The sequence below is a fragment of the Peromyscus maniculatus genome, chromosome 4 (genome assembly GCF_049852395.1).
Source record: "Peromyscus maniculatus bairdii isolate BWxNUB_F1_BW_parent chromosome 4, HU_Pman_BW_mat_3.1, whole genome shotgun sequence".
Classification (NCBI taxonomy): domain Eukaryota; kingdom Metazoa; phylum Chordata; class Mammalia; order Rodentia; family Cricetidae; genus Peromyscus; species Peromyscus maniculatus.
Genome location: NC_134855.1, coordinates 12,941,772 through 12,956,752, shown reverse-complemented (window position 1 = coordinate 12,956,752; position 14,981 = coordinate 12,941,772). Strand labels below are relative to the sequence as shown.

The following is a 14,981-nucleotide window of genomic DNA, read 5'->3' as shown; positions in this document are numbered from 1 at the left end:
AGGACAGAGCCAGCTAGGCCAGCCCTTTGGATTCAGTCACTGGCCTTCTGACATCACAGCCTCCCAAAGGTGAGGACCCTGCCAAAGGCCTGAAGGTTTGCAAGCAGAGTAGAGACAGAAGACCGTGGAGCTCTGGAGGCAAGTGCCCTGCCCTGGCTGGTGAGAAGTCCCCACACAGCTGCAGGACCTCAGCTGACCCTGTCCCTCTCCCTTCCCTCATCCATTAACAAGACCATTGCCACCCAGCTCAGTGCCTGGGTGGTCAAGAAATAAATGCTCCCTGGAGGGCTGGAGAGATGGCTCGGCAGTTAAGAGCACTGGCTGCTCTTCCAGGAGACCTGAGTTCAGTTCCCGTCACCCACATGGAGGTCCACAACTGTCCTTAACTCCAGTCCCAAAGGATCCAACATCCTCTTCTGGCTTCCACAGGCACCAGGCACACACAACTAAGTCACCAGCCTGCAGCCCATGCTGGCCAAAGCAGAAGAGCCTAGCCTCAAATGCTGCTTTCCCAGGGAACCGGGGCCCTGCCCTGGATGGTCTCTGCAATACCCATTCTCCAACTGGCCCTTGCACAGACCACCAATTCTGTCCATCTCTCCAAGGCTCAGCTTATTGCCTGCAGCCAGGGGAACACCACACTTGTCAGGCACTGAGGATGGATGCAATCAGTAGCCTCACTGGTCACCACCATCCCAACCACCGTGCCTTGCCTGCCTCTGGGGTACAGATCCATAAAACACAGAACCCCATGATCTAGGATGAGGCACAGAGTGGAGGAGCCTCCAGGCTTCAGTCTACACAAAGCCCTCTCCCTGGAAGAGCCCCTATCTCCACCCTCAGTTACAAAAAGCTTCCAGTTTTCAATACCATCTCTTCCAGGAAGCCCTCTCCCATGCTCCTAGCTATATGCATCCCAACCGCTCTGTACCAGAGGGCTGGTACGGCTCTGAAACACACTCACAGCAAAGATGATGTGTGTTCGCCTCCTGCCTATCCAGTCCAGAAGCCCCTGCCCAAGAAGCCACAGAGACAGGGCAGAAGGCCTTTCCAGTCATCTCAAACTCCACCCAGGGACACAAGACCAGAAGAGCCTCCTCCTCAGGCCAGGGGGATATCAACTAATAGTGGCCCCATCTGAGCAGAGCCAGGTGGCCTGCCAAGGGCCAGGACTCCGCTGCAGGTGAGCACTGGTGAGGAGGGAAGGGAACAGGAAAGGAAGGTGGCTGCCCAGCCCAGCACAGATCTGGGTACCACGGGAGTAAGCAACAATGAAGGGAGGGCAGGGCATGCAGCATCCTGAGGCAGCCAAGCCTGTTCCCCGGCACACACTTCCCACAAAATCCTCCTAAGAGCTGTGGGGTGGGAGGGCTGTCATCCTATTTCAGGTAAGGAAACCAAGTTCAAAGGACCCTCACCAGCCTGGCTTCCACATCTCGGACACTTGACTGAGGGCACTAACTGACCTCGAGGACCGAGGTCATCAAGGAAGCATGAGAAAAACAGGTCAGCATTTTGCTCTTGTCCAGCACTTCCTGTTAGACAAGCTTGTCAAGGGTTTTTGGCACAAAATGAAGTCTGTAGACCAGCAGCAAAGAGCAGGACAGAGATGAACTGGTATGGGGGTGAAGGGGGCCAAGAGCCCTTCTCCAAGTTTAGACCTGGCCTGGGGAGGTATGGGAGCAGAACAAAAAGAAAGAGTAAGGCTTGGGAGGGACTGCAGAGTACAAGACCAGGAAGTGGGAAGCAACAGGAGGCAGCCAGAGGCTGAGTTAGAGCACCAGGTGCTAGACAGAGAAAGAGAGACACCTGATACCAGGTGAGCCTCAGGATAGGGAAGTGCAATCGGGTTGAAGGACCAGCTGGGTGCAGGAAACCACTGGGAAGGTGTCTTAGTTAGGTTTCTACTACTGAAATAAACAAAACACCAGGACCAAAACCAACTTGGGTAGAAAGGGTTTATTTGGGTTACAGGTTATAGTCCATCATCCGTGGAAGCCGCGGCAGGAACCTGGAGACAGGAAGTGAAGCAAAGCATACTGAGTTGATCCCCCTTGGTTTGCTCAGCCTGCCTTCTTAAACACCCTAGGACCACCTGCCCAGGGATGGCACTACCCAGAGTGGGCTGACTGGGTCTCCAACATCAATCAATCAAGAAAAAAATGCCCTACAGACTTCCCTACAGGGCATCTGATGGAGGCATTTTCTCAATTGAGATTCTTCTTCTCAGATGACTCTCGCTTGTGTCAAGTTGACAGAAAAACCAACCAGGACAGAAGGGAATGACCTGAAGCACAGGTCAACAGACCCTAGCACTCCAGTACCAAATGTACGGATGCTGATTTTTGTTGTTGTTTGTTTTGGTTTTTCAAGACAAGAGTTTCTCTGTATAGCCCTGGCTGTCCTGTATCCGCCTGCCTCTGCCTCCCAAGTGCTGGGATTTAAGGTATGTACCAATACTGCCTGGTGGATGCTGGTCTTATAAGTCCCAGCCCTTGGTCTTGTACGACACACAGTTGATATTCTTCCCCTAGGGACTGACCAGAGCGAGGGATCTGTGTATGTTAGGAATGTCCTCTACCATTAAGCTATATTCTTAGTCCCTGTACTCTTTAAGACAGAGTCTCAATAAGTTGTCAGATGGGTCTTGAATGGTGATCCTCCTGCCTCAGCATTTCAAGTAACTGGTATGTCAGGCCTGTGCCACCACCTACCCTGCTTCGTACATCCTACAAACTAAGGAAGGTGGTAGGAGTGTGTGTGTGTGTGTGTGTGTTGTGGTGCTGGGGATGGAACCCAGGGCCTGGCAAATGTCACCAAGCTACATCCTCAGCTCCTAAGAAAGGTTATATTTTGGTGCCTGAAAGGAACACCTTATGAAATTCAGAATCCTGTCTCCATAAATACATTGTACCGGAGCACAGCCACACTCTCAGTTCAAGAACAGCTCCAGGTACAACTTCCTGCTATAAGGGCAGAGATGGGGCAGGGGAACGGTTGCAACAGAGGCCATCTGGCCCATGATGCCTAAAATATTACGATTTAACTTTACAGAAAACACTGAGTACCCTGCTTCAGGAGAAAGACGGATGGCCAGGCTGGGATGTGGGAGAAAAAGATGTTTTCAAGGAATGTGGGGAGGGAAGCCTGGTACTGGGGAGACTATGACCTACATCTACCTAACACAAGGTCCTACCACAACAGCCACCCACCCCACCCAGCCCGTCACTCTGCACTGTCTGTTCTGAGTTTGTGCTCCTGAACCCACACACAATCTCCTGGACACAAAGACAAAAGGAACAGGCCGGGTGACAAGTGCTCTACCAGGAGGGTCCTCAGAAGAGGACATGGAAGACAGAGAGAGGGCTCAGTGGTTAAGAGCACCTGCTCTCAGCCGGGCAGTGGTGGCACACATCTTTAATCCCAGCACTCGGGAGGCAGAGACAGGCAGATCTCTGTGAGTTCGAGGCCAGCCTGGGCTACAGAGTGAGTTCCAGGAAAGTCTCCAAAAACCAAAAACAAAACAAAACAAAAAGAGCACCTGCTCTCACACAGGCCAGCTGTAACTCCCGCTCTCAAAGATCAGACACCCTCTCTGGCCTCCATAGGCACCTGCACACACACGCATACACACACATAGACACATATAAATAAAAAATAAACTGAACAATTTTTCAAAAGGGAGATCATATTGCCAACCACCCTCTGGAGACCCCATAGCTTCTGAGATGAGAAGAACTTCCTTCAGGGTAGGGGCAATTTGGGTCACCTAACCCTCAAAGCAAGAAAGAACTCAACTGAGAACCAGGGTTGGAGGAAAACATCTTCCTTGTCAGGCCCCCAGCAAATAAGGGTACAGCTTGACAGCGCCCTATTCCTGGCTTACTGAGCTTATGTCCCCAGGGACCAAAGCAGGGTCAGGCAGTTCTTCACAAAGACCTTTAACCTGGCCCTCAGCTTCCTCTCAGCAACACCCTGACTAGCAAGCAAGCCAGGTTTTTTTTTTTTTTAATCAACACACACCACACGAACAATTCACGATAGTGTTAAGTGTGTCTGCCCTTCAGCAGATGCTGTTGCTCCATTGAGTGGTCCACTGTGTGAACATCAGGCCCAGGCCAGGGGGCTAGGCTGCCTAAAGCCCTGCACCTGGCTCCCTAAAGCCCTGCACCTGCACTGCCCTGAACCTGAGCTCCCTAAAGCCCTGCACCTGAGCTCCCTAAAGTCCTGCACCTGGCTCCCTAAAGTTCTGCACCTGGCTCCCTAAAGTCCTGCACCTGGCTCCCTAAAGTCCTGCACCTGGCTCCCTAAAGCCCTGCACCTGAGCTCCCTAAAGACCTGCACCTGCACTGCCTAAAGTCCTGCCCCTGGCTCCCTAAAGCCCTGCACCTGGCTCCCTAAGGCCCTGCACCTGGCTCCCTAAAGCCCTGCACCTGGCTCCCTAAAGTCCTGCACCTGCACTCCCTAAAGTCCTGCACCTGCACTCCCTAAAGTCCTGCACCTGGCTCCCTAAAGTTCTGCACCTGGCTCCCTAAAGTCCTGCACCTGGCTCCCTAAAGTCCTGCACCTGGCTCCCTAAAGCCCTGCACCTGAGCTCCCTAAAGACCTGCACCTGCACTGCCTAAAGTCCTGCCCCTGGCTCCCTAAAGCCCTGCACCTGGCTCCCTAAGGCCCTGCACCTGGCTCCCTAAAGCCCTGCACCTGGCTCCCTAAGGCCCTGCACCTGGCTCCCTAAAGTCCTGCACCTGCACTCCCTAAAGTCCTGCACCTGGCTCCCTAAAGTTCTGCACCTGGCTCCCTAAAGTCCTGCACCTGGCTCCCTAAAGTCCTGCACCTGGCTCCCTAAAGCCCTGCACCTGAGCTCCCTAAAGACCTGCACCTGAGCTCCCTAAAGACCTGCACCTGCACTGCCTAAAGTCCTGCCCCTGGCTCCCTAAAGACCTGCACCTGGCTCCCTAAAGCCCTGCACCTGGCTCCCTAAAGTCCTGCACCTGGCTCCCTAAAGCCCTGCACCTGAGCTCCCTAAAGACCTGCACCTGAGCTCCCTAAAGACCTGCACCTGCACTGCCTAAAGTCCTGCACCTGGCTCCCTAAAGTCCTGCACCTGGCTCCCTAAAGCCCTGCACCTGGCTCCCTAAAGTTCTGCACCTGGCTCCCTAAAGCCCTGCCCCTGCACTCTCAACACTCCCCAATACTGACATTGCAGCCGCCTTGAGCATCTCAAACAGTTCCCTGCAGAAACACCAGCACCCAGAATCACATTCTCCCACTTGGTTCCCACTACCTGTGCCCCCAAGGAGTCCTTCAGACACTCCACACACCTCACTCCCCCTGCACAAAGTTGGGTTCTTTACAGACACAGCTTTACCCATGACAAGAAAGGGCTTTTATACCCCCCCCAAGACCTGATTTTCACCCTCTCAAGCGTGTTCTGCTAACAGTGCATAACCTAAGTAAAATACATCATTAAAATTAGTGTTACAGAGCAGGCAAGATGGCTCAGGAGGTAAGGGTGCTTGCTATGCAAGCCTGGCGACCTGAGTTCGAGCCCTGGAATGCAGCAGGTAAAGGTGGGAGGAGAGAATCATCTCCACAAAGTTGTTTCCATACACATATGTGGTATGACTACCCACATACACATCATATTCACACATAATAATCATAAACTTCATCCCAGGAGTGGTGGCGCACGCCTTTAAATCAAGCACTCAGGAGGCAGAGGCAGGCAGATCTCTGTGAGTGTGAGGCCAGCCTGGTCCACGTAGTGAGTTCCAGGACAGCCAGGACTATAGAGTGAGACTCTGTGTCCAAAAGAAAAGGGTAGAGTTGGAAAAAAAATTAATGAATGTTACACATTTGTCACTTTTTGTTATGACCACTAAGAATGTGTAAATCTAAAGATGTGTGTGTGTGTGTGTGTGTGTGTGTGTGTTGTCTGTTTTCATGAATCCAATTACCCTCAGAGGCCAGTAAAGGGTGTTGAATCCCCAGGAACTGGAATAATAAGCCCCTGTGAGCCACCCATCATAGGTGCTGGAATTCAAACTCAGGTCCTCCACAAAAGCAGCAAGAGCTCTTAACCACAGAACCATCTCTCCAGTCCTGTGAAAATCTAGCTGTAACCCAGCATCAGCAGCGTTAGCATACACAGAACACAAATACATATAGAATGTGCACATATGGGGCTGGAGAGATGGCTCAGAGGTTAAGAGCACTGACTGCTCGCTCTTCTGGGTTCAATTCCCAGCACCCACATGGACGCTCACAACTGTCTGTAATTCCAAGATCTGACACCATCACACAAAAAATGCATGTAGGCAAAACACCAATGCACATAAAATAAAAATAATAAATAATTAAAAAAAAAAAAGAACGTGTGCATACACAGACGTGTACAGACACACATATACATGTATGCTCTCACACATATCTACCCAGGTAAACTAAGAGCACCCAGGAGTCCTGAACAGACGCTTCCTTATCTTGGCCTCTATATACCCCCTCTCCTACCAAGGAATTACATCTATTGAAGCAGAGGCCAACTCCTGAGCTAGGACAAAAGAACACAGATGAGCCTAGAACATCTTGTGCCAGCAAGCCAGTGATGCTCCCAGAATGACTGGGAATGTGCCAGAGATATACAGACGCCAACCTGGACCAGTTCCCACTGTCGCCTCAGACAATGTGAGCACCGAGGTAAATAATGGTTGTAGCAGATTAGAATAAAACAGGAAACATAACCCACTCTGGGTGGGAAGAGAGAAAGAAGTGGGGAGAGGAGAAAGGAAGAGAAGAGGGGGAAGGGAGAGGAGAAATCAATATTTACCTTATCTCAAAGCACCTCCTTAAAACCTAGGTTCCCCAACAATCAGTTAAACTCAACATCCCCAGTCAACAGGCAAGGCTGAGCCTCGAGCCACCTGCTCTGATCCCAGGGAAAGGGTGGCAGGTGCACAGCCTGAGTCTAATCCTGAGGCTTCAGCCAAACCCCAAACCCAAGCCTGCACCCTGGCCATAAAGATCAATGAAAGAATGTCTGGGAGAGGTGTAGCTGAAGATCCGGGTCACCTTTGCCAGAAAGAACACTTAACTGGGACACCTGGGTGGCTTGCTTGTAGCCACTGCCTCTGAAAAAGACAGTCATGCTGTGGTGACAGAGAGCACATTTCTTGGGCTGCACTGGACATTAGGGACATACAGTACCAAGTTCCTGCTTGCCCTCAGAGGTCCACAAGAAAGAGGCATGAACTATACAGGTGGGTGGGGAGTCAGAGCCATTGTCAGGACGTGAAACCGCCGGGCTTGAGGCTGGAAAGATGGCCCACTGGTTAAGGAGCACTTGCTGTTTTTCCAGAGGACTCAAGTTTGGTTCCCAGCACCCACATCAGGCAGCACACAATTGGCTGTAACTCCAGCTCCAAGAGATTGAATACTCTCTTTTGACCTCCAGGACATCTGTACTTTTGTGTATACACACACACACACACACACACACACACACACACACACACACACACACTAATAAATCTTTGTAAAACTGCCTGGCTTCCTTGAGAATCAGCTTTCCTTTCTCTGCTTGCCAACATCGCTGTGTCTTGAATCTCAGACTCTCCAACAGAATCTCCGCACATACACTCAAGGAACTGGGTACCCAATCCAACGGCTCCTTTCTCAATCAAAAAACATTTCAGCCGTACCCACTGGCTGCCCTTGCTTGCCGAGACTTCATAAGAACACTGGCCAGCCTGCTCCCCTCCTGTTCCTCCCCAGCCTGTGACAGGGAGCCGGGCAAAGGACTTATTCCTTGAATGAAGAAAGTAAAAGGAAAGACCATTGCTCTTCACGGGAGGCCAGGCTGAAGGGAGTCAGAAAGGATGCAGCCCTGCCTGGAGAGGCTCACATCCTTGAGGACCCCACACCACACTCAGATGGCAAGATCCTTCAGGATCTAAATCCCCCAGGACCTGAGTCTAGGTGGGTAGGCAGCAAGGGATGTTCGTGAGAACACAGAGTGTGTGTGGATAACGCAACCCGAGAGATATATATACCTGAGCAGTGTTAGCCCCGAACAAGGCTCAGGACAGGAGACAGCACTCAAAGGACATTTCCTGGAGGAAAAAGAGGCCCCTCAACCCAGCTGACATAAAGAAGCAGGCTGGAGCTGGGCGGTGGTGGCAAATGCCCTCAATCCCACTTGGGGAGGCAGAGGCATACAAATCTCTGAGTTCGAGGCCAGCCTGGTCTACAGAGTGAGTTCCAGGACAGCCAAGGCTACACAGAGAAATCCTATCTCAAAACACACACACACACACACACACACACACACACACACACACACACACACACACACACACACACACAAGAACCAGAGCCAGGCTGGAAGGAGGTCAGCAAGCAAGCTTGTGGTGGGTACGAAAGGAAAAAACATGGGGGAGAGACCAACAGTAGCAGGCGGGAGGGTCAGGGGAGAGGTGGAGCGTGGGGGACACGGAGATCCTAGAGGCAAACCCTGGTAGTCCAGAGATCTACACTGGGTCCCTGCAGCAGACAGACCATCGATGTCCTAAAGGGAGAAGGCCACCAGAGTGATATAAGCATGACAGAGGTTGGTGAAAGGCCTCTTGAAGAGGCCTCCCCAGAGCAAACATGGGGACTATTAGCTGACAGAGGCACCCTTGGGAACCCCTACTGTAGCCGCTGCAACTCCACCAGGTCCCTTCCTAGGATCAATGACTAGTGACCATACCTAATTAGTTTAATTAAGCCCAAAGTGGCTTCCAGGCTTTGGAGTACAACAAAGTACACCCTGCCCGTCCAAGACGGCACAACAAAGCAGGCAGCCAGTATCTCTCCCTGACCATCAGTACACAACAGACGCTAGACAAATGTCTATCGCTAGGCCTGGCACGGTGGTACGTTCCTTTCATCTCAGCACTTGGGAGGTAGAGGCAGGCAGGTCTCTGGGAGTTCCAGGTCAGCCTAATCTATCAGTCCAGGTTATAGTCAGACCCTGTCTCAAAAAAAAAAAAAAAAAAAAGGCCATTATGGTCCCCTAGTTCCAACAGCGCAGCTGAGATTAAACTCAAAGTGAAAGGGGAGCTCTGAGTCCTAAAGATTGACCAGAAAGCCATGTGGCCTTCGTGGAATGGAGGACATCAGAGGCCAGTGAGCTGAACATGTTCCGGCACATGACAAGCAGGGAGAAAGGAAATGCTCTCTCATGCCTTGCCAAATGGTCCTGCTGACTCCCCCATAGAGGATCCAGATGTCCAGGGAAACCAGGCATGTTCCTACTATCATCCCAGAAAGCCCACAGGTCCCAGGGAAAGCCCAAAGAAGTCAGTGAGGCTGCAGATCCGCTGAGGGAAGTCTTGAAATCACCATTTCTTTAGGAAGATGTGTGTACACAAGCTGGTTTTGCCGTTTACCGTCTGGGTGACCCGGGGCACATGTGTGGACCTCTCTGAGCTTTAACTGTTGTCTACAGGTCAGAGGTGGCACACCACTCTACAGATTGTGCATAGCCCAAGGCAGTTCAGGAAAGGGCAGCTGTGATTCCTTCTGCGCTCAAGCAACCACAAACCAAGATAACATCATCTTCCCCATATCAGAAATGTGAGCTTCCCTGTAGCAAAGAGCAAGCACCCAGACAGAAAAGAAGTCTCTCCCTAGACCCTGCACAGCCAGCCCGGGCAACGACTGTTGTTTCTTTCCTTATGAACATACACATAGGGCCATGAGGCTAAACTTGACCCAATACGTGAAGGTTCAGAGAGCACCTGCCATGTGGGGACCCTGGGACACACCAGCCTACAGGAGATAACAAGAAGAAGAGAACATCAACCCTCTGAGTTGGTGTCAGTAAAGGCCAACAGTTGATGGCGCCTAGAAATTTCCAACAGAGGGGCTGAACCCTGAGGCCTGCCCCAGCCAGCACCCTTCATCCCATCCAGCCCAAATCACAGGAACCGGCCACTCCCCAGTCAGGCACAGCCCCTCCCAACATCCCTGCCAATCAGTCTCACCCTCTTAACCCCACCCCACCACCACCACCACCCGGCTCAGGCTCAAGCCTCTAGACCCATCAGCAGAACCTGTCAGAAGCAAGCCAGCCTTAGCCTCTCCACGGGGAGAGGGGACTCAAGACCCAGCTATGTGCAGGAGCTGCCCGCTCCCTTTTCTTTCTCTAGTTAAGAAAGGGACTAAGAACTCGGCAGCCTCCCCGCCCCAACGTGGGGGAGGGGGACTCACCCTTCGAGATCTGTTAAAAGTCCTCTCTACAGCAACCCTTGGAGCGTGCCACTTGGGCATCCTGTCACTCAGACCTTTCAGGGCTCTAGCTGCAAGTGAGGCCCTGAGGGCTCCCTCTCTGGCTCTCTGGGCTGCTGGGGTGTTAGTATCAAGTAGAAGGACAACCCCTCTTTCCCTTCTGGGGCTCTCCTTTGTCAAACGGGAAATAGCTGGCCCCATCTCTTTGGAAAGGCAGGCACAGCCAAAGGGCAGACAGAGGCTTTAGGGGGGGAGGGGTGGAACCCGCCAGAATATTAGGATCAGTGACTCTCACAGACTCCCACCCCGCCCCTAGACACCGCGTTTCCCGAAGTCCGGATAGAGAATACCCAGCGTCCACTTGGAGTTGCGAAGTGGGCGGGTCGCACCTGGACAGTACTGGCTGAACCAGGGCTGCCTTGCTCTTCCCTCTGCCTGCCAGGATCCCTTTAAAGAGCGATCGGGCGGGGGATCCGAGACCCCCGGAAGGCGGGCCACATGCCTCGAATCTGCTTAACTCTCGGCCAAGTTCCCTTCAAGGGGCCAAGAAAAGCAGCTTCAGTCAGCGGAGCGGACATGTTCCTGCCCTGCCCTGCCCTGCCCTACGGCCACACGCGTGCCTCGGCCTCCACAAAGGCCACACTAGAGCGACGGCCGAAGTGGAGGGCGGTGAGGAGACTCCCTCCCAGGCTGGGGTCCGAAGGAGGCGCAGGCCAAAGAGGGGGCGGCGCCCGGCCCTCCCGCTCCCTTCGGCCCGCGCACCCCACCCGGCCAGTCCCCTCCGCCGCGCCCTGGGCCAGCGCAGCCACCGCTCCAGCTCATCCTCCACCGGCTCCAACGCCAGGCGCGCATCCCGAGGACGCGGCCCCAGCGTGGCACGCACCGGGGTAGAAGGGTCACTCGGGGACCCGGGCCTGGGCGCCAGACTGCAGTGCTGGGTGCCACGCCGAGACTCGAGTCGCCCTCCACGAGGCAGCGCGGACCAGGGAGCCGGCGCACACAAACGGTCCCCGTGGCGGTGGTGGCGCGCCCTAGGCTTGGGGGACTTTGGCCAACTTCGCGCCTTCGGGGACCGCCACTCGCTAGAGCGGGAAGCGGAGACAGGGACGTTGCCCACCCCCCCTGCACTGATCCTTGAGCCAGCCGCTCGGACCAGGGCGCCAGGGCCTCCCGCGGCCGCCACCTCGGCGCTCCAGTCAGCGTGCCCCGCAGCTCACACGCCGGGATCCTCACCTGGGACATCTGCGGCCGGAAGTTGATGTCCTTCAGGTCGATGGAGCCGGGGGAGAGGTTGTGCAGCAGCTGGCACAGCAGGACGCCGTCGCGCAGCGCCTGCGCCAGGTCGAAGACCACCGCCGAGGGCCACACGACACGATGGTTGGGCGGCAGGACCTTGCAATCGATGAGCCAGCGGCCGCATTGCCGCCACTGCTCCATGGCGCCCGCGGCGCCCGTGCGCTCGCCGCCGCGGCCGCTGGACCAGCTCGTTCAGGGCAGCGCTCTGGCCGAAGTGCGGTGACCGCGGGGCATCCCGCCCGCCCGCGCGGGGCTAGGCGGCCGGGGCGGGGCTTCGTGCAGGCCGCCCCGGGTCCCCGCTGCGCGGCCGCGCGGCCCTCCTCTTCCTCCTCCTCCTCGGGCTACTAGCGGGCAGCCGCTCCCGCCCACGTGCGGCCACCAGGCGCTCGCGGGGCAGCGCGCCGGGTACCCCCTTCACACACACAAGTCCGCTTGAGCTCCGGCCCGGGCTCCACGCCTCCTGCTGCCGCAGCGCTCCTCGATCCGCCCCTCCGGGCGCCGCATTCTGCGCTCGGGGCGCCCCGCGCCGACCGCCGCTCCTGCCCCGCCCGAGACAAAGGCGCAGCGGGTCGCTCGCTCCGTGCGTCCGGCGCCTGGGCTGCCCGCGCCGCCGTCGCTTTGTTCGCCCGGCCCGCGGGCTCTGCGCTCCTCGCGGGGCGCTGGGACTCTGAGGCTCCGCGGCTCCCCGGCGCTGGGGGTGCAGGGGGCGCGGCCACGGCCGGGCGGGGCCGGGGGCGGAGCTGGCACCCTCTCCCGGCACCTCCCCCGCGACCCAAGCACCGCCTCCAACCCGCCCTCTCACTTCCTGCCCCGGGGCCGCCTGCGAAAGTTAAGGAGGGCGGGGTTGATGGGCCGGCTCTGGACGCGTAACTTTACCTTAGGTGCACGTGGACCCTGGCCGGCAGTATCTCCTGCTGAGTGATGAGGCCGCTGCACCTCGGTAGAGACTAGAAGGTGACTCCTGTAACTCGGGGCGCCCTTGCATGGCCCTCTGCAAAGACAGACCCGAGAACGAGCATCTGGCTGGGCTACACACTCACGCCTCTATGGCCCCATCAATCTGGTTAATGGGCTCAGATCTTCCAGAGTCCCCTTCCAGTCAGTCCTCTGTCCTTGCCAGGATCCCCAGGACATCCCGCCTCCCGAAGAGGGAGAGCGAGGAAAAAAATCTGAGCCCCTTAGATTCCCTGGTGAGAGGTGCTGGAAGGATCGACAGTGTGGTGTCCTGAGGACATTGTGACTGTGGGAGGGACTTCAAAACATAAATGACTGATCTTGCAATTGAAATTACTTTGCTTTGGACTCATCTATCAGGAGCCGAAGCCATGGGTTCTTGGTAAAGAACCCCACAAACCTAAGCCTCTGAGACTGGTGTCATGGAAGGAAGCTGGGAGAAAGGGGAGTGACCAGTCCACAAGAGCTCTGACTCGATCTTTGCGGACTGGACAGCGTTGTGCCAGTCCCTGCGTCTCCCTCAGTTTACCTGACTCAGGGCAGGATGACAGATCCCACCTCGATGCACACACAAACCCTGTCCCCTGCATCCAGGGAAGTCCTTCCTAGAATGACTTCTGCAGGAAGTCAGTTTACCCCTTCCCCACCTAAGAAGGAAGCACGAAACCTAGAGGGTCAAGAGAGGAGCCAGATAGGGCCAGGCTGAACAACAGGTAAGCCTGCAGCTCCTGCCTACTTTTCTCTGAATAGCCTCAGGGAAGCGACCTGCTGCAGGATGGGGGTTAAATCATCCAAAGCACAGGGAGGGCCACAGGCAGTTCCTCCAGCATCTCCCCAAGAGGCATTCATCACCCTGCACCACAGGAGAAAAAAAGAAAGAAGGAAAGAAAGAAAGGATACTGCAAAGCCGAAAACAGAGCACCCTGCTAATCCTGCTCTTTTCATGCCTGGATGTCTTTACCCAGGGAGCTCCTTCACAGGAAAGAGGCCTCTGCCCTCCCTGCCTCAGGGCCTTCCTGCCTCATCAGGAAACTCACCATGTCCAGACTAGGTCTGGGACAGACACCAATCTGACACCCAGTCAGGCGTTCATCTGCTGCCCCCTGGTGGTCGTGAGGTCAATGACCGCAGACAGCCCAGATGCTCCAAGAAAGGGGACTGCCTTTGAGGGGCTGTAGTACAGAGCTTGGAGTTCACCTGTCCGTCTTCCGAGTCAAAAGATACAGGCCTCCTGGCACAGGTGGTCCTGCACCAATCTTGTGCCTCTCTGGTACCCAATTCTTTTTTTTTAATGTAGCATTTTTATTTAAATGACTGCTCTCTACTAATATTAATAATTGTTTACAATGTTTTATTTAATTAATTCCACCTTGAATAGACATTTAAGCTGTTTTTAATTTTTAACCACAGTAGCCTTTTCATGGGGGCCTTAGGGATTGAACCCAGGACCTTGTATATGCTAGGCAAGTGCTCCATGTCTTGAGCTAAATACCCAGCAGTACCCAATTCTTTATCTGGATACTGGGAATATTCAATTGCCCTGTGTACTTGGTGGTGTCCTCGGGAAGCTCTGCAGGCAAATAATAAGAGGGGTGCATGAAGGAAAACTGGGTGGAAAGGATTTCAGATGTCTTTTGTGCATGTGGAGGTTGGATTGCATGGGCTGAAAACAAACATGCGGAGTGCTGGCTTTCCCTCAATAGTCTACCCATCCGTTCTCTCAGCCCCAGCACAGTTTGCCAGGACTGCCCTCTGGACATGTCCAGGAAACAAGAGCACCTCCCCACTTTGGAGAGAAGCTCCACTGAAAGCCGCTTATGCTGTATACCAGTGACCGGCTCTGAGGTGAACTGAGCAGATGAAACCCTGAGGGAGGGGCTGCCAACCTGGCCACATACCCAGGGTGCAGAAGGAGGGCCGAGGACAGACCATGCAAGAGGTGGCAGAGAAGGATGCACCTGGAAAGGGGCAGCAAGGCTTCTGGGAGCTGACAGACCATGAAAAGCATGCTTGTGGAGGATGAGGCCCGGGGCAGCAGAGCTTGGCCCAGAGTCCATTCTAAATCACAGTGGAACTAAACATCACTCATACTCCCAGTCATCAATCAGCTGGTCAATGGCAACAGCATCTCTGATGGAGTCTGGTGGTAGTTCCTGCACTTATCTGCCAGCAAGTTCAAGACCCACATCCAGACTCTGAGTACTCCTAGCTCTGCCACCGCCAAGGTCCAGGTTCCTCCCCTTGGGTTCCTCAACAGTCTGCTTCTCCCTTGTCCTTCAGTCTGCTCTTCACGGCCAGCGAAGACTTAGCCAAACCTAGAGGCAACCCTGTCACTCTGCCACCCCAAAGCAAGCCCTATGTGGAACTCAGCTCCCAGACGGTAACTTAGGCCTGGGGTTCTTTGAAAGAACACCATTTGGCATGCATGAGGACCCAGTGCTAGACCCTAAAGCAGTGGTTCT

General features: G+C 54.6%; 1 protein-coding gene across 2 annotated transcripts in view; it reads right to left on the bottom strand.

The window, feature by feature from the left end:
• Nucleotides 1-11,726, bottom strand: part of Vav2 (vav guanine nucleotide exchange factor 2) — a 168,792-nt gene extending 157,066 nt beyond the window's left edge. For both annotated transcript variants that reach the window (XM_006993112.4, XM_015986619.3), the window contains exon 1: nt 11,503-11,726. In XM_006993112.4, the coding sequence (XP_006993174.1) occupies nt 11,503-11,706 (204 nt within the window). In that variant the 5' untranslated portion in view covers nt 11,707-11,726. The remainder of the gene's footprint in view (nt 1-11,502) is intronic.
• Nucleotides 11,727-14,981: the final 3,255 nt, after the last annotated feature.